The sequence below is a fragment of the Phoxinus phoxinus genome (genome assembly GCF_949152265.1).
Source record: "Phoxinus phoxinus genome assembly, chromosome: 9".
In the NCBI taxonomy this organism is placed as follows: domain Eukaryota; kingdom Metazoa; phylum Chordata; class Actinopteri; order Cypriniformes; family Leuciscidae; genus Phoxinus; species Phoxinus phoxinus.
The window spans coordinates 5827513-5855357 of NC_136884.1; the positions used below are offsets into that span (position 1 = coordinate 5827513).

The 27845-nt window shown below is 37.7% G+C and overlaps 1 protein-coding gene across 5 annotated transcripts in view; it reads right to left on the reverse strand.

Moving 5' to 3' along the window:
• The window catches only part of ptprz1b (protein tyrosine phosphatase receptor type Z1b), a 44269-nt gene that overhangs the window by 1854 nt on the left and 14570 nt on the right, over nt 1-27845 (reverse strand). For 2 of the 5 annotated variants that reach the window (XM_079624268.1, XM_079624264.1), the window contains exons 2-28: nt 22338-22403; nt 17212-17391; nt 16547-16698; nt 16213-16308; nt 16015-16081; nt 15770-15927; nt 14028-14178; nt 12875-13059; nt 12588-12714; nt 12195-12247; nt 11531-12092; nt 8957-9101; nt 7870-7961; nt 6963-7048; nt 6352-6472; nt 6168-6250; nt 5294-5428; nt 5026-5160; nt 4773-4936; nt 3713-3848; nt 3486-3632; nt 3312-3405; nt 2197-2270; nt 1992-2120; nt 1756-1905; nt 538-680; nt 335-470 (exon numbers count right to left, since the gene is read on the reverse strand). In XM_079624268.1, coding sequence (XP_079480394.1) covers nt 335-470; nt 538-680; nt 1756-1905; nt 1992-2120; nt 2197-2270; nt 3312-3405; nt 3486-3632; nt 3713-3848; nt 4773-4936; nt 5026-5160; nt 5294-5428; nt 6168-6250; nt 6352-6472; nt 6963-7048; nt 7870-7961; nt 8957-9101; nt 11531-12092; nt 12195-12247; nt 12588-12714; nt 12875-13059; nt 14028-14178; nt 15770-15927; nt 16015-16081; nt 16213-16308; nt 16547-16698; nt 17212-17293 — 3603 coding nt within the window. In that variant the 5' untranslated portion in view covers nt 17294-17391; nt 22338-22403. Of the gene's footprint in view, nt 1-334; nt 471-537; nt 681-1755; nt 1906-1991; nt 2121-2196; nt 2271-3311; nt 3406-3485; nt 3633-3712; nt 3849-4772; nt 4937-5025; nt 5161-5293; nt 5429-6167; nt 6251-6351; nt 6473-6619; nt 6641-6962; nt 7049-7869; nt 7962-8956; nt 9102-11530; nt 12093-12194; nt 12248-12587; nt 12715-12874; nt 13060-14027; nt 14179-15769; nt 15928-16014; nt 16082-16212; nt 16309-16546; nt 16699-17211; nt 17392-22337; nt 22404-27845 lie in introns of all 5 variants that reach the window. The other 3 variants (XM_079624267.1, XM_079624265.1, XM_079624266.1) reach the window with 3 other exon arrangements.

Consider the following 27845-nt stretch of genomic DNA (forward strand, 5'->3'; position numbering starts at 1 on the left):
TTCTGACTTTATATCTCACAATTCTGACTTTTTCCCTCTCAATTCCAAGATTATATTTCACAATTCTGACTTTTTTCTCTCAGAATTCTGATATAAACTAATTGTAATATAAAATATTATCAAATATTTCCCAATGGGGTCAGAAACATACACTTAGTTTAAAGGAAAAACAAGATTATTCTTCTCACCCCATTGGCAGATTTTTTAAATTATTATTTCATGTAAAAACTCACAAAATGTTTCATGTTGCTTCTTAAGTAAATGTATCCTGATTTAAGACTGTGTAGATATGTGTACTGGCAAATAAAACAAGAAAATAATTTGATCCTCTTACAATATCATCGAAGACCCCCGGCCTCATGAGGTTCATCATTCTGGCGGTCTGATAGACGTCCACACTGTTCTCCTCGTCCAGCTGGTTGAGCAGGGTGGTCAGGGCACAAAACAAAGCAGCACTCGACGCTCCAGACCTGCACAGCAGACGCCGTGAGAAATGACACACTGACCGATATTTCTGTAAATAAAATGCCACTCTACCCGTCATGGATGACGATGGGTCCCTCTCGACGCGAGCTTTCTTCTCTGATGATGTTGATGAGCTCAAAGCAGTTGCTGATGGGACTGTCGGGGTTCGGCCAGCGGGGCGTCTGGTACTGACGCACCTCCAGCACGTAATCGTCCTGTCACAGGCGGACACATAAAACAGTTCTGTCTTAAATGCAACTTTCTTGGAAATACTGAAAATATTAAAAGCTTTGTTTTTTTTTGTTTGAGTTGAATAATCTCAAACACATCGAAATCAACAGAAAAATAATACCTTTTGCATAACGCCTTTTTAGTGCCACTAAGACCTTTTTTACTGATATTATTTTACATTATAATATTGCTGTATACTGTAACGTAATATGTCATTTTAAATTAATTATATACACTATCATTTGTCATTACTTTAATGTGTTGAGATTTTTTAAACCTGAGTTTCTCCTTATATTCTCATAAGTGACTCCCATTAGATTCTCATTAACATAATACAGTAGAAATTACTATAATAATAATTTAAAAAATATATATTATTTAAAAGGCAGTACAATAAATACTACCATTTATTTATTTGCATTTTGGTTGGATTGTACAATGAGCTTAATTATCATGAAAACAAATGTCACAATTACATTTTTTTTTATTAAATGTGCCAATAAATTCATTTTCTTTAATTCATTATACACTCTTATATATTGTCATTATTATCATTTTCCCAGATGTTTTCACATCATTCTCATTAGATTCTTATTACTGTAATATATTTTAAATAAAATGTTTGTGTTTTTTCTTTTGTTAAAAGGCAGGGTAACACTTTGGTGATGTACTTACTATAGTAATAACAGTAAATTATGCATAATTACAAATAACTAACCTTAAACAAAACTCCAACCCTAACCGTAACTCTATAAGTACAATGTACGTCCCCTTAAAATAAAGTGTAATCAAAGGCAGCACAACAAATACTATACATATTCATTGATTTATTCGCATTTTGGTAATGACAATTGGGATGCATCACGAAATGTGTCACGAAAAAAAAAAATTACACTAAAATATGCAATTAAATGAATTTTCTTTATGCAAAATATAAATATTTTTGTGTTGATTTTGGGGTGAAATATGATTCCAACATGTTTTTGACTAGTTTCATAAGATTCACCCAGCAGCTGCAAACACTGAGTTCTGGCTACATAAATGAAATAAGGTGTTCACCTTTAGGGCCTCCAAAATGAAATCCTGCACCACTAGCGAATCTTCGTTGGACAGGCACACGCTGTCCTCTCCTCTGAAGCTCACAGTGAAGGTCTCACAGCTGATTGGTTGTTCTTTAGTGGGCCAGTACACACACTCTCCCTCGCTGGTCTGTGACGGTCAGGAAATGAGATGCCTTATATTAAATAGGGATGTGTGTAGAACTACAAATGTGTATAAATGTGTGTGTAACTCACCAAGCTCAGTGTATCAGGCAGGGAAACTATGATCTGTGCATTGTGATCCCAGATCATCCTCCAGAAGTCCTGTACAGTGTTTGGCAGAGGATTCTGGGTAGCGATGAACTCACGGCTCTGATGGTACCCCTGTAAACGGCACAGACTCATCGAATCATTATATCATCAAGGAATCTAAACAGGAGCATCAGAACCAGAGTCTTACCAATAAATAAGAGGCATTGATGTAGTCTGATGATTCTCCAGGTCCTGTAGACAGACTGACCCTTGACCTCTCCACTGAAGCACAGATGAGAAGATAAAGATTAACCATTACACTTCACAAAACTGAAGTCACTGAATGAGCTCACTGATAATAGATATCTTTAAAAACACATTTTTAAAAAAGGGTCTCGAACAAATTCAGAAAAAAAGAGAGAAAAGAACAGGGAATGGAAATAAAGAATTTATGATTACGTTCCTAATTAAATGTTTGCAAATTAATTCTTATTACATTGCTAAATCAAGAGATTACTTTAGATTTCAGAAGAACAGTGATTAACACACAAACAAACAAACAAACAAACAAACAAACAAACAAACAAACAAACAAACAAACAAACGGAAGTAATCTGAATATAATTATTGGCAAGAAAAAAACTGGTTACCCCCTCACTTTTTTATAAATAAATAAAAATAACAAATAAATATGATATATACATAAATAATATCAATATTTATAATAAATAAACAATATTTAAAACATTTAATAAATAAATAAAATTAAAATACCTATAAATTATAAATAAATGATGTTAATAAAGTATATATTTATATTAAATAAATAAAATGATGAATATTTAAAATAAAGTCATATAATATATATATATATATATATACGATTAAATATGATAAATATTTATAATAAATAACAATGAATATCTGTTTGTTTAAAAAAATTTTTTTTTAAGTAAGTAAATGAATACATGAATGAACAAATAAATAAATAAATAAATAAATAGCCTAACTATAGCATACATATTTACTTTATTTATGAATATATCAAATGTATATAATAAACAAATAAAATAATGTAATTAAATGTTGTAAATCAATATTTCAAATAAATAAATATAGCCTAATAAATAAATATATATTTTTAAATCTTTAATTTTTTATATAACTTTTTTATACTTTCATTTTGTATATATTATATTTATATATGTATATAAATAAATATTATATATTAATGATATATTAATAATTATTATAATTTGTATAATAAATAAATAATGTAAAACAATATAATATGTTAAATAAATGTTTATATTGCACACTCACCAGGCATAAGACAAGACGTCCTGTTTTTAGATGCATTGCACTCCTTCAAAGCCACTGTGTAGTCACTCTGTTTTGCACAACTCTGACTGACCAGCTACAGGAGCAACAGGGGAGACCGATTCATTTCTCACAGTAATAATGATTAAGAGGGGCTTAATAAACCAAGGGTCTCACCTTTAACTGTTTCTCCAGGCGGGTCTTTCCTGTCGGTCCCGGTATGAGGAGATCAGACACATATGTGTGAATGTGACTCGATGAGACCAGTGTCTCTTTACCCCTGATGGCCTCCACTAAAACATCATGGATGAAGACGTACTGCTCCTGCTCACACACACAGATATGATGGATGTGTCGTGTTGCATGTGACGTGATATAACCTGAAGTATGGTAGGATGTCATACCTCTGTCTGTACCAGGTAGTTCCTCTGTGTACGGATGTGTTTGAGGAATCCCATTATGTTCACTGTACTTTCCTCCTTTATCTGCTTCAACATGCTGTCGATCACAATGTATGTTCCTGTTCGTCCCACACCGGCACTGCAGAGCACATTCAAACACATCTTAAAATGTTGTTGTCCCGTCCACCTCCATTTATAAACTCTCACTTCAAGTCAAGTCACATTTATTTATATATAGTGCTTAATAATACAGATCAAAGCAGCTTCACAGTTTAAAACAGGAAAATACCAGTATTAATGTTGCAAAGATCTTCAATTACATCAAATACAATTTCAGCTGTAAAGCAGCTCTTAAGAAGACAATAGTGTCATTATTCAGCTCAATTGAGCTCAATAACAATGTCAGTGCTGCAAAGTTATGAAACGAACTCAGTTCAACTATAAAGCAACTCTACAGAAGATAATAAAGTGCAATAGTCAGTTCCTGAAGTAAATAACTCATAAACCTTTAAAGACAGACCTACTGTGAGCTACGAGGTTGTTAATCTATGGTATTTGCTTCTGTTAAAGCCGTCAGCCCGCATTATTTCAACTTAGTTTTAAAAATAATCGTGTTAAAGAGCAGAATTCATGGTGAAAAACTACATTACCCATGATGCTGTACAAAAAAATCAACCAAGCATAGTCTAAACAAGCTCGTTAGTCCTGCCCACTCCCATAAAGCACAGCAAATGACATAACAGCGTCTCTCAGAATACTTACATAATTTAATATATGTGCATATTTTGCAATAAACTTAAAATATATTGTTTATATATACTCTATAGTGTCATTTTTCAGCTCAAGTCAGTTCAGTTCAATTAACAGTGTGAATTTTGTGGCATTTATTAATTAGGAAATGAATTCGATTCATCAATAAAGCAGTTCTATAGATAGAAGACAATATTGTCATTATCCAGCTCAGTTTAGTTCAGTTTTTATTCTCATTCAATACGGTCAGTGCAGTCAGATCGATGACCATAGTAACTTCACACCATAATAACTTTATGCTTAATAACTATACCTGCAATGCACCACCACAGGCCCCATATCAGATGTCCTGGCCTGTGAGGACGCCCGCACAAAAGACAGCAGGGGAAGAGTGTATTCTGGGACGCCCATGTCGGGCCACTGAGTGTAATGAAAGTGAAGCACCGTCCTCTCCTGACTGCGGCCCTTCTGTGAGCCCTAGTGGTGGAAAAAGACAACGAAAAGTGTTGAGAACGGAGAATATCCTCAAGTTTCTGGTGACGGTGACGTACGGCGTAGCTATTGACCTTCTTGGCGTTAACGTTCCTCAAGGTGAATGTCCTCTGCGTGTAGTAGGCAAGAGTTTTGGTGCTCTTCATCGTAACTAGGAAGCATCCATAGTCTTCCTGATTCTCAAGGGGCCAATATTGATCACACTTTCTCTGTTTGACACACACACACCAGCCTCATGAGATTTAAATAACATTGATATAAAATAATGATGGAACAAAGTGGTGTAATGAGATAACTAAACCAAAGTTATCTAAATCTAAATCAAGTGATGAAAAGCATTACCCGGCCCTTCTCCACCAGGTTAGTGATCATGACAATCACGCCAACGTTTTGCTCCCATATCATCCTCCAGAAGTCCTCCAGACTGCCTTTCAGTGGCCCCTGGGCAGCGATATACGCTTTCGGCTGATTGTAGCCCTAAAGAGAATCATTCACAAACAGACCTTGATCATTTATACCCAACACTAGTAGTGACAGACCGATTAATATGCCAAATATTTGAGTTGGTCCTCACTGCAGAACACGAAATCCAGGGGGAGGAGTTGAATCCAGATCCTCCCACCTTACATATACCTAAACCTACCAATCTCCACCCCCTGATCCCTAAACCCACCCCTAAACCTACCAATCTCCACCCCCTGATCCCTAAACCCACCCCTAAACCTACCAATCTCCACCCCTTGATCCCTAAACCCACCCCTAAACCTACCAATCTCCACCCCCTGATCCCTAAACCCACCCCTAAACCTACCAATCTCCACCCCCTGATCCCTAAACCCACCCCTAAACCTACCAATCTACACCCCATAGATCTGGATCCAACTCCGCCCCCTGGATCTCGTGTACTGCAGTGAGGTACTGAAATATAAAAAAAAATATATAAAAAAATTGGAATATATATGGAAGCTTGTTTCCGCCACGGAATAAAAAAAAAAGAATATTATTTTTACTTTTTAATCTCACAATTTGACCTTTTTTTTTGTACCCTCAAAATTGCAAGTTTATATAGGCAACATACACCCTGTAAACTTTCAGCAGTGACAACCGCATTTAAAACACGGGAGTGAATCCCCTAAATCATCATTATGTGTGATTGTTGACTAATATAATGGAAAAAATATTCTAAAAATATATATCAAATACAGTGTACACTTACATCCACGTAGTTGGCATTAATGTAGTCCCCTGTCTTTCCATCTTTGTCAGAGTTTTGAGAGAGTTTAACCCGACTGTGATCATCTGAGAGTACAAAAGTAGAAGACTGTTAGTCATGTTTTTTTTTAGTTTTTTTTTTATAAATGCATGTACATCTCTGATACTGGTATGGATGAGTGATATACAGGCCAGGATATTAATGTATCTGTTCTTGCTCTTATTGTCTGGGTGGATGGAGCTGTCCGCAGTGATGCTGATGTCCGCCGTACAGCCCTGAATCTCCTGGAAGAAACGTTTCAAGCATAACTCAGATCATAACCATCACCAAACTATTTGACTTTATCATGCACACTGACCATGCAAGGAGCAACACTGACACGCCAATACAATGAACAGAAGAATAACAATAATGCAAAAGAATAAGTAACACTAAACAAGGGAGATGTGTCTTACCTCGTAAGACTCTTTCAAGATCTAATAAGGGAGGGGGTGAGAATGCAGAAAAGCACAATGAAAGTCCAGGACAAACAGAAAGGCAGGTACAGGTACATGAGGCACGTCTGCATGTGTTTTCATGCTACAGACGGGTTTAGACGGGGCTGTCGCTGTGTGTGGGTGTCCATGCAGTCAGTGGAGCCACAGTGAACAGTGTTCCCACATCACCTCTTTACATGCTGCCCCATAGCACTCATATACACAATTCACTGTTTTAGATTTGTACATGGCATTATAGGATGCAATGTTTAAGGGTACGTATTTAGAGAACTGACTAAGGAGTGATAAAAATCCCAAGTACCTCAAATTTTTTGGAGAACATGTGATTTGCGTGAAGATTAGCAACATGTTTCACAAAATCCTTAACAGGGAGAGCTTCATTATCCTCTGGCATCAAAAAGAAAACAATTATTTAGAAATACATAAATACATATCAAATTATTAATAATAAATTATTTATTTTAAAAAACACAATTACTTAAATACATTTACTTTTCTAATAAACTAATTTAAGTAATTGTATTTATTCATTTTTTTTGTTTATTTGTATTTTTCAATACATAACTTAATAATAGAAATAATAAATAACTGTTTTTGTTTAAATAAATGCAATTAAATAAATACAAATAAATAAATAAATGTTAATAACAAATACAATTATTTATTTAAAAACATTACAATTACTTTATTTGTTTATTTATTATAAAAGTAATTGTAAGTAATTGTATTTTTAATAAATCAATAATTTTACTTATTTATTTAGTTGTATTTATTCAATAAATAACTTCAATAAATAAAATGTTTAAAAATGAAAATTACTTAAATAAGTTAGTTCATTTTAAAAACGAGTGTAAGTAGTTGTGCTTTTTGATAAAGAAATAATGTATTTTTCAATGAATAACTAATAAATAATCAAATTAAGTTGTTATTTAAAAAAATATACGATGAAATATATACAAACAAATACATATTAACAATAAATAAATAAATACAATTATTTATTAAAAATACATTTATAAAATAAAATTAATTATTATACATTTATTATAAATAAATAATTAATTTAGTTTTAAATAACTAACTTAAACAATAATAAATAACTGTTTGTTTAAATATATAAATATAGCTGCTAAGATATGAAAGAAAAAATATTATAATATATAATACCGTAATAATAATCTGTCTGAATGGGAGTGTAAGTCTGTTACCTGTAGGTAGAAGAAGAGGGGTTGATGGGGCTGATATGGCACGGGCTGAATTGTTGTCCTCTACATAAAAATGTGCCGTTTGAAAGCATCTCCTATAAGATACAGATGCAAATATTACAGCAATTTTTGTACTTTATTACAGTTAAAATGAAGAGAATTTAATGAAAATAATGAGTATTACAAAAAAAACTAAAAAGTAAAATGTATGGATGCAATACAGTAATGAGAACTGTCATGAAAATAACGTCACAATGCAAAATATATTAATGGTGTCAAAAAAATTCTTAAAGGTGCAGTAAGTGATTTCTGAGAAACACTGTTGAAAAAGGATCGGACCAAGCCATAACACTCTTGTAGCCAATCAGCAGTAAGGGGGCGTATACATTTATGATAGGGGAGGAGAGAGAGTAAACAAGAGGGAGGTTGAAGAAAGACTGTAGATAGAGAGATGGCTGAGAGACATTACAAAAGAGAAAAGGTCAGAGGAATATCCCAGGAAAAAGAAGGGTTATGATCAGGCAAGAGCTTTAGGACAAGCCTTAATATTAGAAAAAGCTTTCCAGCGACGGAAAGACCCAAGCGGGAAGTCCTGAATTTGCGTTGTTTCTACTCCATTCGTGAGAAACATTGGTTTTACTATGTTTCAGAGAACCAAGATATGCCGTTGTTGTAATGTAACCTTTAGTAACGGGACAGTTTGAAGTGTCATTGTTTGTCTGGAGCTGGTGTGATCCTGGCGGCTAACAACAAACTCTTGCTTGTATATACTATTGTATACTGTATAATTTTTGGCTCTTCCTTATTGTTCCTTCGTCATCTTCGCTTGATTTTTTGCAAAGAATTATTTTGCTTCGTTTCAGCTATGATAAAGAGAAATCCACTCTTGTATTGCATGTTTCTGCATTTTGGGGATGGAGAGATGAAGGGAGGGGTGTGTTTGTTACTTACTTCTTGTTCTTACTGCACCTTTAAAATGGGTGAAATGTCACCTGGACATGTTTTTGTGAGGTTTTAGAGCTGGTGATTCTAGTGTATGCAACCTCAAAGCAAACGTTCACACACTGATGTGTGTTTGAAGATGTAATACCTCCAGTAGATGAGAATGCCCACCAGCACCAGCAAACACAGGGTGGTGAGTGTGGATATCACAGCCAGAGGAACAACGGTCCTTTTCTCTTTCTCTGTTCCTTCCACCATCCCGACACGAGACTCCGGACTGCTGTTACTCGCCTCTGATGATGGAAACAGGAGCAAAACAGTCCTTAATAAATCCATTGATGAGCGATCTCATGGTAAAATACTTGACATAATATTAAACATATATCAAATCTGTGATCATGTCTACATGCCAAATAATCCAACTGGTAGCCCATGGAGAATTAAATTATCCTATTCATAAAAGCATTTAATGTGCTTCACCTTAATAAAAAAAAAAAAAACTGCAATATTTTCTTATCTTAAAGGGCACCTATTATTTTACCTTCCCTTTAGTATCTTATATAGCCGTTTGTGCATGTAAAAGATCTGCGGAGTTACAAAACACAAAGTCCACGCCAAAAGTAGTTCATCTTTCCAACAGAAAACACTTGATCCTGCCATTATTTCTGTGACTTAGTTACATCATCATGTTACATATTTGCATAATACCCGCCTACTGGTTGCTTTGGCCAGTTCTCCAAATGTTTTGACATCATGTACTAGTTTTACCTGTATTCTGGTCTTCCTCTGACTCTCGGATAGTGAGTTCAGGAATTATGAGTTGTATGGGAATATCATCGATTTGAGAGGTCACTGACCCTCCTTGACCAGAGCCAGTGTCAGATTCAGCTGACCAGGTCACCCATGAGAGAAAAGCCTGGTTTTCTGGTTCTTCGGTGGTGGCATCCTCTCGCTCGCTCTCAAAGTAGAAAGTTGAGGACAGTCCCTCATTATTTTCATCTGCAGTTTTGCTCAGATCTTTGGGAGCCGATCGGCTTTGGCCGAGCTCCCATTCCCGGTCGAGCTCCTCCAGGAAGATCGCGGACCCTGATCCGCTGAACTCTCCCTGCGCGTCTGAAGAAGGCACTTGAGCAGACCCCTCATCCAAAAAGATGGTTGGGTAGCGGGTTGAGTATACATTGAGATTTGTGGCATCTCGAGCCGTCGATACCCTTTGATTACTGAGCGGTGTGGCTGTAACAAACACGTCTAAAGAGTTAAGACTTCAACTCTCCGCTAAAAAAAAACATTTACGGCGGAGGAAAGAAGTGCTTGGAAGAAACAAAACCAATCAAATTGGTCTAGCATATCTTGAAATACCTAAAGCCACGGCAAAGGGGGCGCCATCACCATGTGCAAGAGAAAGAAGGCAAAGGTTGAATGCACAAGAGCAAGAGAGGAACCGCCACCGCGTTCAACATTTGAAGAGTGAGCCAACCAGCCGAGAAGAGAGAGTCCAGCGGGCGCATTTAAGCTTTTTGAGAATATTTGTGGCACAAAATGGCAGTAACAATTGCACCACCATCACGTTGAGCGTTTCTGGAAGTTTGACTACTTATTAACAGTGATTCCCAACCAGGAGTAACAGGTTTAGAAAGACAGTTTTAGTTTATTAAACCTGTATGTTTTTGTTATCTATAAGTTGTAACTTTTCATTAACATTCGTACATATGATAATGTGTTCAATCACTTGTGGGTGATATTTCATACTTATCGAGCTTCTTTTGAATTTAAATTCCTCTATAAAATAGTGATATTTGTGAAGTGTCTCATCTGGGTTTCATTTTGAAACAAATTCACCACTAGATCGTAAAGAAAGTTTCTCTGGAACTGTCAAAACTTGTGAACAACAGTACTTGCAACTAATATAATATTAATGAGATGAAAGGCCACTTAAGTGCACTTAAAGAGCAATGTACTTTCAAAGTGTGTTAAGAAACACTTCTAAAAAAGTGCACTGTAATGTCAAATCATTTTTTCACTTTAAACTACATTTTAAATCATTATAATTTAATAATCTTTTGTTGTGCTTTAAATAAGCACTTATTTTGATATGTTGACTAACATACTAAAATCCCATGTAAAGCACTTATAATTAATTATAAGTAATTATATATAATTCGGTTCTAATTGCATTTCGTATTATTTTAACTATATTTGCGAATGACATGCAATCATTACATTACATTCAGTTCACATCTAAGTATTTGAAAGCATATTATTTCTCTAATAAGTTCTCTTTTTAAAAGTATGCTACTTCTTTTTCACAAGGGTGCGGTTTATTAAGGAGTACTTAAAGGGATAGTTCACCAAAAAATGTATTCATTTATTCCTTGTGCTGAACACAAAAGCATATATTTTGAAGAAACCAAACAGTTTCTGGTCCCATTGATTGCCGTAGTAATTTTTTTCTATACTATGGAAGTCAATGGGGAAAATATATTACAAAAACATCATGCAGGTTCTGAACAACTTGAGGGTGAGTAAATTACATGGTAAGTGAACGATCCCTTTTAGATGAAAACTGTTGGGAAACACTGCTCTATAATGATGCAATCATCGAACTACTCAGCTGCTATTGTGTGATTTTACATAACCAGCGTTTCCATCACTTTCCTGCAAGCAAGTTAGCATTTAGCGAAAGGTTTTGTGTAGGCAAAGACCCTGATCAAGATTGTCTTACCGTTAAACAGGGGCTGAGTGGTCTGAGAAATGATCTTCGTGGATGATCCAGTAGTCGCAGTGCTTGCATTAGCTGTTGAAGTTGCATTTACTGCAGGGGTGATGGTGGTCGTCTTCACTGGCTGTTTTGGCACCAGTCGTCCAAATGCAGAAGTTGATGAAGATTTGGTTGTCCTGACTGAGGTCTCTTGGTCCTCAGCATCTGGCGGTGCAGTGAGAAGGTTGTTGTTCAGGTCTGGCGTGGTTTTTGTGGTGCTGGTGTTGAGGACGTCCTCATAGTAGACGTCTGTGACCACCATGTTGCTGTGAGGAAGGTGGCCGCTCTCCTCTGGGATGAGTTTGCTCAGTGGCCGCTTGGTTTCATTTCCGGTCTTATTTTGGTCAGGTGACCATGACAGCGAAGACTCCTCTGTAATTTTTCCTCTGACTGTAATGGGGGTTGTCCTGACAACGGGAAAAAGGAAGCCTGGTTGGTCTGTCGCTGTGGTGATGGAGATGGAACTTCCGGAATCACGGATGAGGGTTCGGCTGGGCGGAGACTTAGAAGGAGGGGGAGATGTTCCCTGAAAACAAAATACATCAAGCTAATCAAAACCATAAAGATGCTCATGATGCAATCATTTATGAATAGTTTTATAATCTACATTCAGAAGAAAAAAATGCACCTCATTATATTCCTCTGATTCTGTTAAATCACCAAAGGGATCAGGCTCATTTACTGTAGGGTCAAAGAAAATATCAGTGAATTAATACAAAGGGAAAAAACAATAATAATACTGTAGGATAATAACACAAAGAAATATCTGGGTTATATTTCACCCCAAAACAACACATTTTTATTTTTGAGATGTTTTTGTACAAAACATGATTTTATAACATTTTCCTGGCAATTAAGCACAACCCCCAATATATATATATTTTTAAAAATATTATATATATATAGGCTACCGGTAGTTATTTTTATTTTTTTACTTTTGATATTGGTGTGAAATTTGATCCAGACATTTTTTTTTATTTTTTTGTAAGATTCTCTAATTTTTGGTTTGATTCAGCATTACCAGGGTCTTCAAGAGGCATGTCCACAATAACCTGGTCACTCATTTTTCCAGTCAAGCCATTCATGCACAGCGCCACCACTTGGACAACATAGCTACTGTTCGCAAGCAGATTATGAATAATGGCCCCCTGAAAAAAAAAGAGAATACTATTTCATAACACCTGTTTTTAACCATCAGGACTAGGGATGAACTATCAGCTATCATGTAACAATGTTGACTGAAATATCCATGCTTCAGTCAACGCAGTCATATTAAACTCCTCACGTGGATGGGCTAAAAGTACTCACCACATCCTGTTCTCCATCTGTCAGATACTGTTGTTTGGGTGGGTCTTTGCCCTGGAGTCTTTGGTAGGTGACGGAGTAGCGCTCGATGGCGGTGTCATAGACGGCTCGTGGCCTCTCCCACGTCACCACCATGCCGGTGTAGTTCTCAGAGTCTGCCTGCACGTTCTGCGGTTCGGAGCTGCACACTAAACACAGAATGAGATTACTGGTACATTGAACTGACTTGAGCTAAATAATTAATTACAGCTGTTTGAACAGTTTGAAACTTTGTTTCATAAACTCAATCGACACTAAACCGAACTGAGATGATTTAAGGGTTAGTTCATGCGAAAATTAAAATTCTGTCATTAATTACTCATCCTCGTGTCATTCCAAACTCGTAAGACTTTTGTTCATCTTTGGAACACAAATGAAGATCTTTTTGATTAAATATGAGAGCTTTCTGTCCCTCCGTTGACAGCAATGCAACTGACACTTTGAATCTTCAAAAAGTTCATAAAGCGATCCTAAAACTAATATGAATTAAGCGGTTTAGTCCAATTTTTCTGAAGAGACATGATCGCTTTATATGATGAACAGATTGAATTTAGGCTTTTAATCACATATTCCGAAGATGAACAAAAGTCGTATGGGTTTGGAACGGCACGATGATAAGTAATTAATGACAAAAATGTACATGTTTGGGTGAACTATCTCTTTAAGCATAAGCAATAAGATAACAGATAATGGGCTGCATTGTGGCCTGAGAGAAAGACAAAGAAATATTAGAAATATTTTTGTATAATTTTGTATTAGAAAGACAAAGCAATGTTATTGCTTTCGTTCTAATAAGGAGCCGTAACTTCAGTCAAATATCAGCATCTTACAAAATTGCTTCTAAATCAACTCTGTTTGAAACAGAATTGGTGCATTTGTTTTCTTGGAAAAGCTCCAAAGTGTGGTTTCCAGGCAACACACATTCACTGCAGGGTTTTTAAAAAGCATGTGTGTCCACGGTCTGAGGAGAAGGAGAAGGAGATGCATGCGAACACTCGATTTGACCTTGAGAGATGACCTCTCACTCCTCTCTGATCCTTATTTCATGCATCACAGGCACATACTTTTTCTGAGTGTCTTTGTTAGGCTGCGCTGTGTGAGTGTGTAGTATACATACTGGGTGCAGGGACTTCCTCTGTGCCTGTGTAGGATGAAAACACTTGTCCCATGAACTGCTGTTGTTGTTCTCTGTAGTTATTTTGCAGGTAGTCGGTCAGCATGACGTATCCGGCCTGCTGTATGGTCATCACCTCACAGAAGACCTCCAGCTACAAATATACAAAAATGCACGAATAATGAGACGATAATAAGACATGATTACAAGAGCTTGCTTACAGTTAAATAATAATAATAATTCTGTCATGACAACTCATGAGTTTTGGCATGGTAATGGATATGACAATGTTGATATGTTTAGTCTTGGTGGAATAGATCTGCTCCGCTTCTGCTGCTGTTGCAGAGCAAGTACAGGACTTGCTACTGCTAATACACACACGACACGCTGCTGTGAGCAAGTAAGACATGCTGCTGATGCACAATATAGCATACATGAATTACCGGTAGCAAATATATACAGGTGGAGCTGAGGAAGGTGGAGGGTTTCTGAAAGCATGTTGCAACTACTACAGAAAATGCTGAACAGTATTTGAAGGTTGAGCAGCAAGCTCATTGGCTATTAATAATAATCATCATCATCAAAATGTAAAATGTAGTATTTTGTAAAATACTTTAAAATAACATGAAATAAAAATACACAAATATGATATTGGAAAATATATAGAATCAACAAACATAAATAAATTACGAAGACAATTAAATACATACAAAACAGTGTACAGTCAGCAGTCCTTATGACCAAATAAACACTTATTTTTAGACGATGACTGGCTGACTATAATCTAATCTCACAACTTATGTCTGGATACTAACCAACTTACTAAAACTAACTAAATAACTAAAACTAATTAAATAACTAAAACTAATTAAATAACTAAATAAAACTAGCTAAAACTAACTACGTTAACTAAAACTAACAAAACAAATAACTAAAACTAACTAACTTACTAAAACTAAATAACTAACTTAAACTAACTAACTAAAACAAACTAAATTGTGCAAGAAGAGCATTAAACAACAAATAGAGAGATGCAACAGACCAATCAGAATTAAGTAATTCAGAGAGCAATGTTACAACAAAAATAACAGAGCAAGTATCCGAATTAGCTTGCACAACCAAATGTACTAACAAGTTAATTTATAATTTTTTCTTTATATTGACTGCATTAAAATCGGAATCAAGATGAATGAAGGTGAATAGTTTTATATGCACGAGTGAATTTATGCAAATGCTGAACCAGTGCTAAAGATTCATCAGCTATACTTTAGCGTGCCTGTGTTTCGCCCCATCAAATTTTCATGCCCAAGAAACAGGCTTTGTTTAAAGTGGATCAGACATGAGAGCGAAGAAAAAATAGCTACACAACCGCATGACAAAAAAAACCTCCTCGCATCTTAAAACTGAGCTTTAAAGTGCATCTGGATAAGAGGGGCAAAGTTGCGTCCTCGCCACCGAGGGCTTATCTCTGATCCACACGTCAGGCGGCGGCCAGCTGAAATATTAATGCACACGCCTCCGTTTGCTCAAGAATAGCTTAAAGGGGCTGTCAGGGATGTATTCACCACGCTCCATTTTTAGGAGAGGGGTTTCTCTCTCTCTCTCACACACACAAACACAAAAGAGCCATTGGCTACAATAGTGACCCCAAACTTCTCACTATCCTGATCTTCAAGACTCTTCTGACTTTATCTAGCCAAATTATGTGTTGCACTTGCACAGAAAATAATCTGAGATGTCCTGACCTGGGTTTCTGAGATGGCCACTGTGTTTTTAAACACGATCCACTCCACGTTCTCCGAGCAGGGTGGCGCGGTGAGTGAGCCATTGTACATGAAGTATTTTTCGGGGGACTGTGGAAGCAGAGGCAGCAAAGAAAACGCTTCCAGAGGGCTGCTTTTACCTTAATGTCAAATAGAAGCATGTTATTGCGGAAGATTGCAGATGAATTTGAAATAATGAAAATGATATGTGAAAAACAAGGATGTACCAAATCGGCTCACGCTGTTGACCCCGTCAATGATGGCCACATAATCCTGGTTGTCTTCAACGCTGGCCTAAGGAACAGATCCAACTTTAAAGTCATTATAATAAAAAGGTTACAGATGCACCATGCCATGGTGACGTTATACGGGTTAATATACAGTGTGTATAAGCGTGTATGATGTGCGCAGGGTGAAAATATCACCTCAAAAAAGACAGCTACAGCAGCCATCTTTCCTCCGCTACTTATCGCCTCGTCTATGGATTCAAACTCCTCTTCATCAAAACAATATATCTGCATCTGAGAGAGAGAGAGAGAGAGAGAGAGAGAGAGAGAGAGAGAGAGAGAGAGAGAGAGAGAGAGAGAGAGAGAGAGAATATACTCACTTTTATTTCATTTATAGTAAACGTGAGTTCATATTTGACTTTTATTTTATCATGGTGTGATTAGTGGGAAATGAAATGAATGCAGGTCCATGTTATCCTCAATCTTACAGAGAACCTGATTCACTGTGATTTATACGTGTGGTGAACTTTACCTCCAGAGGGAAGCTGTTGCCGTTGAGGCTGTGTTCAGAGCCGTCTGCAGTGGCGTTACATCGGCCCCAATGGAACGTGATCCTGCCCACTTTAAACCTGGATCTGAGCCCACCTCCACTTATGAAGTACTGACCGTTCAGACTGATTACCACTGAGAAACATGATACACACACACACAAACTCAATGACCGCGAGTCCATACGCAAGCCATGTGCAAATGTGTGCTTCATTCAGCATTCCTAATTGCTCATACTTCAGCTTTCATCTCTTCGCCTTGATAAAAGATTCATTTTAAGCGAAGCCTTTTGTGCTGGAATAATCTGTCATTCTCACGGTGTCAAATCAGAACAAAAGGTTCAGTGCAAGCTTTTTCTTCTGTGCTTCTGTAAAAGCACAGACCATCCAAAGCCACCCAGCTGCCATTTACAGGTAAGAAAGAGAAATACGATTGTCATTTCAGGAGATTTTATTCTTCAGCAGCTCCATTAGTCTGCCGGCGATTAATCTCAGGTCGTAATTGCATTCATCGGAGGACATCGCTCTGGGGAGTTAACCTGTCAGTATAATTTCACTGAGTGCTGTTTAAAAAGCGGTTTTATCCCCAATTCATCACAACTGAACAAACGTCTTGTAAACAGCACAAACCCAGTGAGGGTATGCAGACCTGTTTTGCCATCATTGGTGATGGTGGTGGAATCGGCGGTGGGCTGTTCCCAGTTCTCCAGCTGCAGGTTCTGGTACTGCATCCTAACCTGAGTGAACTCCTCACTGATGTCAATGGGAGACTGTCTGGCATTGCCGCAGACTGGATATTTCTTTGTCCAATGCTTCTGGTTTAGGGCCCCTGTAAAGAGTAAGGGTGTGACAAATGAACAACGGAATAATCTTACAACAAATCAGATAAAGATGTGTTGTCTTAATTAATGCAACAAAACGTTTAGATTCATTTTTAGGCAAATTTATATGAATCTAGGCAAATGTGCAACCAGCCAACGTTTCTGTCTTTGACCATTTTAATCACCTTTATTTGTTCATTTAAATAGTCACGTTATGTGCCAATATTCATTTTTTTCAATAAAAAGAAAAATATTCCATATAGTCTCAGTTAATGAGCTCATATCGTCTTGTATAATCCAAGAACTGCTAAAATGCAAAACAAAATGCAAGGCTTTTTCTGCATTATAGAAAAGAGTCTAAAAGTCACATTTAATATCGTAATATTTATTTATTAAAGCATATGCCAAAGCTGTGGTCTAGTGTTCACTAACACATTGTGGGTCAAATTTGTGTTTCAGCATTTTCCAGATCCTCTTCGGAGTATAATGTTCTGTTCTATCTATTGTAAACTTTAAATAAAAGGCCAAAAAAAATATTATAATGGCATATGGCACTATACTGGGGCACATGGTATGGCATATGAAGAGTCAGTGCTGATCAGAGCAAAATAATGCCACTTGCAGTGGTGTTGAACACATACACTGAACACTATGACATATCACACTGACTTCACCAGATGATAAACTCACGGAGCAGATGGCAATGGGTCACACATCACTGAACAAGCACGAGCAATAAACCGCACGCACACACACACACAAACATAAACACATCTGATTAAAATTGTCCCCCGAGGACGCCTCTTTAACTACATGATGAAACGTAAGATCTGAATTAGCAGCTTTAATGTTCCCTGGCAGGACAATTACAGTGTATATTTTCACAGTGATTTCACTTTCACCTCCCAAGCTGGCCGTTAATTCTTCACCCTCTAAAGCTACAACATAATTAATATGTCTCTAAAAGGCTATAAAGGATTAGGCTGAGAGGGCAGAACCACATCCTCGAGGTGCTGAATATCGACATGCGAGACAAACGTCTGCTATTAGTCTGATTGATGGCGTCCTCATTCAACAGGAAAACAGCGTCTGCTGGCAAGGTGAACTACGAGTCTGTCAGGTTACAGCGGTGCAGCATCTGGCCCGGCAGACACACACACACACACACACGGCGCGACGTGGATACGCTGTAATCAAAGAGAACGGCTGCTGCTATGGTAACCGGTAGAGATGTGGCATAAATGCAGAGCCTGAAGTAATTTAAAGGATTCGGAGACCTCTGGGCTGCTCTGACATTTCGAATATTTCTGTTGCAATAACAGGTAGGATGCGCTTTGGCCTTTGAAGCAATCTGCCATTTTATGACGCATGGGAATGAACAATCGCATATGGGAATGGTCATTGTGGAATCCTTCCCCTCCATAATGACACCCTGATCCATCCCGACATGCAGTCTGATTACACCAGCCAATTATCCACAACAGTTTCCTCTCAATTTCCACTAAGGAAGGTCAGCAAAGGGCAGAAGTAGAACACACAACCGTTGTGAAAGTCTGTGGATGCACTACAAATTAAAAAAGGAGCAGCTGTTCACAAAAAACACACCTTGTCTGATTGTTAACAATTGAATAATACAATATAATTAGAAATATAATTATTTATAATATTCATATTACATATGATTTATACAATTATAAGTAATATTAACATCTAATTAATTGTATAAATATAATAAATTAATACAAGTATAAAATAATATTATTGTTAATTATCAAATATATTTATATATTAAAAATATATTTTAATTATAATTATATAGACATGTTTAACATTATTTCATAATTTGGCAGCAGGTATATATTAGGCTGCTGTCACTTTAAGACCTGATGCACGGATCCATTATACAGTTAAACGTATTTTAGTTTGAATATTTTGGAAGTGAAATATGACAGGTGAATATGGATTATTGAATTTTTAATAATGAAAATGTGTTTGAAATATTCACAGCTTAAATATTCAACCATGTTGAATGTTAGCGCATAAAAATGCAAGCCCTAAAAATACAGTGCATTAAAATGCAAGCAGGGTTTAATATGCAAATGCATATTTTTTTCAAGTAGTGCAATTCAAAAGGCTTTTTTGTTTCAAAAACATTTGGCATTATTTTACTTCCATAAATTTGCCTACACTGGATGAGCGTTGTGTCGCGTCAAAAGCAAATATAACCCATTATAATCACTGATGCTGTCTACACTGGATACAGTAGATGCACTTAATAAGGATCCCAGTGTCAGGAACAAGTGGATGGTTTAAAATGTATGTAGCTTGGGTGTGAGTAACTTGTAGTGTCGTTTCCATGACAACTTGTGTTGCAGCTTGTGTACACCATAAAGCAATGTCTCTTTTGCGATCGATCAATAATTTACAACACTTGCTGTAGGAAAACATATGTATATCCGTATACATTACGTCCTCCATGTGCTTCATGAATAAAACTGAGATCATGAGCTGTAATAGCAGAGGTGCTTCTGAGGACGTAGGCGGGCGTCTCGTTTATAAACGCTCTATCCGCAGGTTATCAGAGCATGTAGATTAGAGGGAAAAGCTGCAGCCCCCGCAGCAGATGGAGACGGGAGAGGGACTGATGCCAGAGGCAGGAATCACACGCACCCCTGGGGTTCGGAAAACAGGGTCAACAGGGGACGGGCATGCTACAATAACCAATGATCATGAGCAGACTCAAGAACTGTCCCAAAACCAAGTCAACAGGACTGCCTACATGCACAGCTGCATCCTGACTGAAATGGAACCTAATAAGCGACTAATTTGGAACGCTCTACATAAGCACACTATTTTATGATATACTGAATATTTAGTATTCGCCGTTTCGCATGGTATTCCAGGATTTGCTTTTCCCATGATATTTAAAAACATTGAAAGCTATAAACTCACAAATAGTGCATAAAAAATAGACATTTCCCACACACATCAAGAGGAAATCTGAAGTGTTAGAGAGTCACTGTATGACTGTCAGCTGAAGTTCCAAGGGTCTATGAACAAATTAGCATTCAAGCTTGACAACTTTTGTTTGAGGAGAGAGGGTTTTACGTGAAACAATTAGAGTTAAACAGAGAAACGTGTATCGTTCTATTTCTTCACAGGTTTGTGCTGGGCCTCACAATCAAGAGTGTTCTTTCACATGTTAATTCATTTAGTTTCGACTCAGTGAACACACACACACACACACACACACACACACACACACACACACACACACACACACACAGTCTCCTCCTACTCTACTTCAGTCATTCAAACAATATTTGTTCAATGTGACTCAGTTTTGGCCCTTATGGAAGCTTGTTTCCCCTGCTGAATAAAAAATAAAAAAGGTAATTGTGACTCTCACAATCCAGACTTTATTTTCTCAGAATTACTCACAATTTGACCGTTCGCAAAGAAACGCCCCCTTTAGTTTACTGTTGCTATGTCCGACAAGCTAACGTTACGCCGCTCTCATGTTCTTCTCACGCAGTGAAAAATAGATCGCGGAGCAGAGAGGACACTGACAACGCGCTGACAAACAGGACAAATCAGGTTACTTTTCGGTTACTTTTGATATTAAAACAAAGTATCACCTTTCAAATTAGATTTTTTTTTAAAAGAAATTTAAACAATAAATAGCCTACCGTTTTGTGTCTGACAGATCGCTGTATGAGCATCAGTTAAAGCTGCTCGTGAACCGATCATCTCTTCCTTCTAGTTAATTTATACTTTTATAGCTTCAAATAAACATGAATGAACATAAGAAGGAATGTTGTTTTAACCGCGGAAAGGCGTCAGTATACACTCCGTTTTTCAAGTTCAAATCCTCCCATGTTAATCGACTTCTAAACTCTCCTGACTGCTTTGTCGGAAAAAAATGGCGGCTGGCGAAGTATGATTGGTCAGATCACCTGTCAATCAAGCTCCCTGCGATCTGGGCAAAAGAGTTATAAAGTAAGAATTGCGTGATATAATGTCGCAATTGCGTGATGTTGTAATGCATGTTATAAAGTCAGAATTGCATGATATAAAGTAAGAATTGCGTGATATAATGTCGCAATTGCGTGATGTTGCAAATGCATGTTATAAAGTCAGAATTGCATGATATAAAGTAGCAATTGCATGATATAAAGTCGCAATTGCGCGTTATAGTCAGAATTGCGTGATATGAAGTCACACTCAGTTATAAAGTCAGAATTGTGATATAGGCCTAGTCGCAATTGTGTGTTATAAAGTCAGAATTTCATGATATAATCTCTTAATTCAGACCTTTTTTCCTCGCAATAGCGAGTTCATATCTCGCAATTCTGACTTTTTTGGACTTTTTAACTTGCAATTGCGAGTTTACATCTCACAATCCTGTGAAAAGAAGTCAGAATTGCGAGATATAAACTCATAATTGCAAGTTACAAAGTCCAATTCTGAGGAAAAACTTTTTTTTCTCAGAATTCTAAGTTTATATCTCACAATTCTGACTTTGTAACTCGCAATTATGAGTTTATTCGCAATTACCGGAAACAAGCTTTCTATAGCTTTTCTACCATTTTTAAAGCGTCGTCAGGCTCGCTTTAAAAGCCACAGGTCAAGGGCCTCACACAATCCTGAATGTCACTTACTCTTTTTCAAAGACTTTAGTATCTTAAAGTGTCTAAGACTTTCAGCTAATCTCCTGCACAGGCGGGTCAGTGGCAGTGTGTGCTGCTACCTCTCATTCAGAAGGTCGACTCACTGCCGTCTTTCTAATGGAGAACGGACATTGATCCGTCATTATTCACTTCCATCTACTGCTACCTTATCCCTATCTCTCGCTCAAAGGAGAAAAGGTTTTTAAGGCTTTAAGCCAGTGGCATGCCACACTGAAGTCTGGTAAAAAGCACACAATAAGGGCATTTGTTCGTTGTCTACCTACCTGTGTAAGACCAGTCAACGTCCTCGGTGAATTTGCGCTGCCCTCTTAGGTACGGCGTGGCCAGATCTGGAATGGGAAAGATGAGGAGAGTTGGAGTCAATGCACCAGTAATTCAGAGGAGCACAAATGCATGAGGCGTAAAGCCTGTGTCCTGTACACTAACAGACTTTAAGTTCATAGAAATCACAAAAATAAAACAACAATCTTTGGAATCAACAAATTATCCATTATACAAGTGCAAACTATTTTTTTTGTGGTTTCGCCAGTGCAAAAGTTGCCACAAAGAGGCTAGGTTGCATGATGTGGATGCTAAGGTGTTGCTAAGGTGTTGGTGTATATAATGCATTTCTATATAGTGTATTGCTTTGTAATTTCTAAGATGTTTACTAGGCCATTGTTATGCAGACATTAAGGAGTTCTAAGTGCATATAGTGCATTGCTATGTGGTTGCTAGGGTGTTGCTATGTTGCTGCTAAGGTGTGTACATAGTGCATTGCTATAGTGAATTGTTTTGTAACTGATTTCTAGGGTGTTGTAGATGTTTACTAGGTGGTTGTTATGTTGCTGCTAAAGTGTTCTAACCACATATAGTGCATTTTTATGTGATTGCTAGGGTGTTGCTATGTTGTTGGTAAGGTGTTCTAGGTGGTTTACAAAGAAAAACTCAGAACACTATGTGATTTTTAGGGTGTTGTGATTGTGCCAGGGTGCTGTTATAGTTACTAAGGTGTTGCATTTAATTTTTTTATAGTGCATTGCTATGTGGTTGTTAGGGGGCTGCTAAGGTGATCTAAATGGTATATATTGCAATGCTATGTGGTTGCAAGAGTGTTCTGGGCAGTGTTAGGGTATTACAGTAGGTTATGCTTTTAAAATGAGGTCATCAGACTCAAGTGGCCCTTCCTATTTCACCCTCTTTCATTACTCTCTCCAGTGACGGTGGTGTGAATATCTCTAAATGAAAGTGTGATGAGGGAAAGGTCGTTATTTTAGACTGGGTCTTTTTAACATGACCGAGTGACATTACTGTCTGATGTGTGTGCTAGTGTTTGGTGTCACATGTATGTGTGTGCTAGAGCACATGTGAGGCTGTGAGGACACCTGCCCAGACACATCAAAAGACAAATGTCAGTGTGTACAAGGGAAAGTGGAGACGAAAGGACACATGACCTCATACACACAGAGTTAAGTTTGTAACCCTAACCTCTAAGAAACAACATCTTCACATGCCTTGACAGTACACAACGCAATAGTTTATCCAAAATTAAAGTCCAAGCGTCAGTGTAAACTGTCCTTCCAAGGGATTTGGAGATGATGGAAACTGATGAAGCATGTAAAAGTCAGTTAAAGAGCATTAGCATTTTAACACTCGTACCCCCTGACCTGACAGCTCTCACATGTAATACGGCCGGCCCTGCCGCAGCCATCCCTGCCTCCCAGAGCCCATTACTGAGTGAATGGTGACTGAGAACCGTGGCTACAATAGATCCTTTGAAGACTTTTGCCACAGAACAGGCCATTATTACAAAGAGTACTCGGACACAAGTGATGTTCACAAACATAAGTGCCTCTGCTGTCCATATAAGGATCTTTCTTAGGACACAGTATAACTTTTTCCATTATATTTTTAGTTAGGTCAAATAAACATAACATAAAAGTTAGATGTGATATTTTATATATACTCTGCTGTATACTGTGTGTGTGTGTGTGTGTGTGTGTTATATATTTGCAAACTTTTATTTACTAATATTTTTATATACAATATTATATTTAACATAATAATAATAATAATCTACACAATTATTTAATTAAAAAATAATGATTGTATTATATAAAACAATAATTCTAATATTTATTATTTATTCATTTATTTTTAATTGTTTATGCACGCGCGCGTGTGTGTGTGTGTGTGATATTATACATTTAAAAATATTATACTATATTAGGCTATTTATCATATTTTATATGATACAAATATTTGTTTTGTGCCATTCAAAAATGCAACAGTGTTGATTATTTCAGGGTTGAAGATCAGTGAAAAAATGACTGTTAGTTAGCAAACATCATTGCACCACACCACCTTATATAGTATTTACATTATGTATTCTTGTGGTAAAACATGGTAAAACACACATTTCTTTCTTAAAAATAGGCTTTGTGTTTGACGGTTCTGTGGAGTAAATGCCAGTTGGCAGGGCGATGAAACTGCGAGTGGAAAAAGCTCTTTTGCTCAGCTCGTCAAACAAAATCCAGGCCCGTTTCACAGGAACACAGTATCATACTCTGAGGAAGAGCAGCAACCTGCGCCTCACTAAAGCCCCGGAGATTCTCTGGCTCGGGTCCATTTCACAGGCACTGAAAGAAAAGCCTGGGGCAAATTAGATTAAAATTGCTCACAGTTTAATGTTAATGAGTCTATCGACAATAAAACAAGCCCTTCGCTGGACCCCTATTACATTTCACATCCTGCATTCTCACTGCTCTCTCACAGAACAAAATTGAAAGATTTTACGGATACACAAAATGATTAGATATTTAGATATTTCAAAACAAACAGCAAGAGTTTAAGCCTGTTCTCATGTCATCTGAATGAAAAGAGTCACCTTGTGACTTCAACAGTATTTTTATTTACTAAGTCAATGGGAACCAGCAGCCGATTGGTTCAACATTCTTCAAATTTTCTGCTTTTGTGTTCAGCACAAGAAATAACTTGAGGGTGAGTTAAGGTAAATGATGAGAGATTTTTCATTTTCAGTATTGTGAAACTACCCAACGGCGTGAGCACACTTTAAGTGCAAAGTTTCACGTTCAAGTGCAAAGTTTCTTGAATGAAAACGATCTGGCAGGCAGAAGTTGTTTACTACAGCCTGACTGCAGTCACACGGTCAAAGCCGTCGCACTCGGATGGTGGCTTTGACTGGGAAAGGCTCTCAGTATGCAGACGGTATCCATGTGTCCAGTACGACATAGGAAATGGATGGGGGAGGGATCGTAACCATCCTCTGTAAACCTCAGAGTAATTCAAATAAATAAGAGGATTAGAAAAATCTCGGGGAAGCCGGCCAGCACGTCATGTTTCTAACTCATGAACAAAACACGGGGCTTTAAATCTGAGTCCCCCTCCTCGTGTCACTAAATAACTTCCGACGCTGAGTTCCCTCCCCCTCGTTGATGAAACGCAGCCTGTGAACTGTTTTGTGTCCGTCGCTGCTCTCGCATGATGGAGAACACCTGTCTGACATTAAGAGGGCGCACAGGGGGACGAAACTGTTAAAATGGACAGCTAATTGAATTATGACATGTGTTTCCAAGGGCATGGATTATATTCGGATCCCTAAGGTCAAGGACTGGAAAACAGCCAGTTGGGGAATAATTAAAGAAAGTTTAAAACTTCACTATAATAGCAGCAACTTTAGGGCTGGAAATATGACATCCTGAAATATAATCATCTATACTTGCCTAGGCGAGAGTTTAAAGGGCTAAATTTTGTCATCATTTGCACACTCTGACATCCAAACCTGTGTGACTTTGTTTCTTCAGTGGAATACAAAAGAAGATTTTTTTTCATACAATGAAAGTCAATGGGGTCCAAAACCTACGGAGCCCCTAAAGGGACATGAGATAAATGAGATGGGAGGAAAACATATTTCGCAAAACTTTTGCGTTCCCTCGAGAAACTGTACTCAAAGAACTCAAAGTTTTGCAAACGAATGCAGTTTCTCGGGGGAACGCAAAACATTTGCAAGAGAGCGCAAAAATATTTTTTCTCCTTATTACCATGTTCCTTTAGGTGCTCCAACAAAAAATTACATTTTTCAAATTTTATGTTTAACAGTTTGTTTCTTGCCATTTCTTTGCGATTATTTGTTATAGGCAACTTCTGAGTGAATATCGTTTCAAAGCCAATTTTCAGTTTATGTTTTTGATGCATTAGAGATACTTCTAAAGCATCGGGAATCCTCATACGGGGAACGTGTGCAGCAGCCTGTGCCAGCTGTTGCTCCAGGGGTCAGAGGGAAAGTGTCATGTGGTCTGCGTGAGAACGCACTGACTGCAGCTGAAGGTAGTAATGCCAGTGAACAGCTGGGGGTTTATACCTTCCCCAGCTCTCATACGCTGCCCTGCCTCCAAGATTCACAGAAACTCACTAATCCAACTTTTAGCAAATGCCTATATCACTGCATAGTTCTCTATGAGATAAACTGAGATGTGATATGTGTTTGAAGGACACCGGAGAGGAGAAAATCAAGGCTGTGCTGCTCACCCTTTTTTAAAAAAAATACTTTTGTAAACAATTAACACTTGGCTCGCATCCTTTGCCCTGTGAGATTTCCCTGTTGAGCAAGGATGAAAAAATAAACTACTTTTAGATTTAGTCTAAATAGATTTACTATCGTTATAGAGAATAAGCGCTGTCTCTGACCATATAATATCCATAATGCTTTTATCTGGGCTGGTCGCGGCATATCCGCGCAGGAGACGCTCTCCATTCAGCTTTAGGACATGCCAGAGGAAACTCCTTGACAACAGACAGAACCTCCGGTGGCGTTCAGCCATTAGGACTTCCTCCCTATCGACACAGACACCAGGTCAGACCCAATTTGGAGAGGTAACCAAATACTCCATCTTTCCTTACCCGGAGAAAAGCTTTCCTTCCTCGCCTCACTGTCCGTCCGCTGGACCCAGCCAAAGCCAGAATGCTGGCATTTATGAGTTCAACACGCTGCCGGTGCTTTACTGGAGCTCCAGCTCCACATCCTGAGGTCAAGAGGAAGACCGCTTTCCTTTTACATCAGCGTTCAGCCTCATTTTCACGCTTTCTCCAGTTCTATGCCCCCTCTCTAAATATTAACACTATAGATAAGAAGAAAGTCTGTAGAACGGCAGTGAGTGTTGACCGAGAGAATCAAGAAACAGGCTTTAAAAACGAATCTTCTCTCAGAATTTCAACACTACTATGGAGGGAAAAGAAAGAAAGAAATCCGCTTAAGTTAAGCATGTAGCCTGAGACCGGTCAGGTGTGACATTTTTCCATAAATCTCATTAATAAATGTTTAAAAAAGCAATCAGGGACTTCCGCTTCCGGCCGAATGGAGTGAGCAACGAAGTTAGGCAGCTCCGCAAAAGTTAACAATTTAAATATCCTGGGTCAACGAACATCGCCCTTTATCAGCAATTCACCTATATAAAATTATTTAGGACACCATTTGATATGAAGGGCACTCGGAAATACACACAAAAAACTCTACAAGCCACACCCGTACCGGTTGGCACTGCTCCGGCTAACGATGTCTTAGCTAACAAGGCCTCAACTGGCACTGCGAATGCTATGGCAACACAGGCTGACAAAACCCCGGCTAACACTGCTTCAGCTAGTGAGGCTCTGTCCTGCTCACGAGATGAAGGCGTAATGGCTGAAGAAGAAACACCTCTCTCTGTGGGAATATTTCGAAGTGAACTACGTGCCTACCGCGAAAATGTAAAGAACGATATCAAAGCGGAAATCGA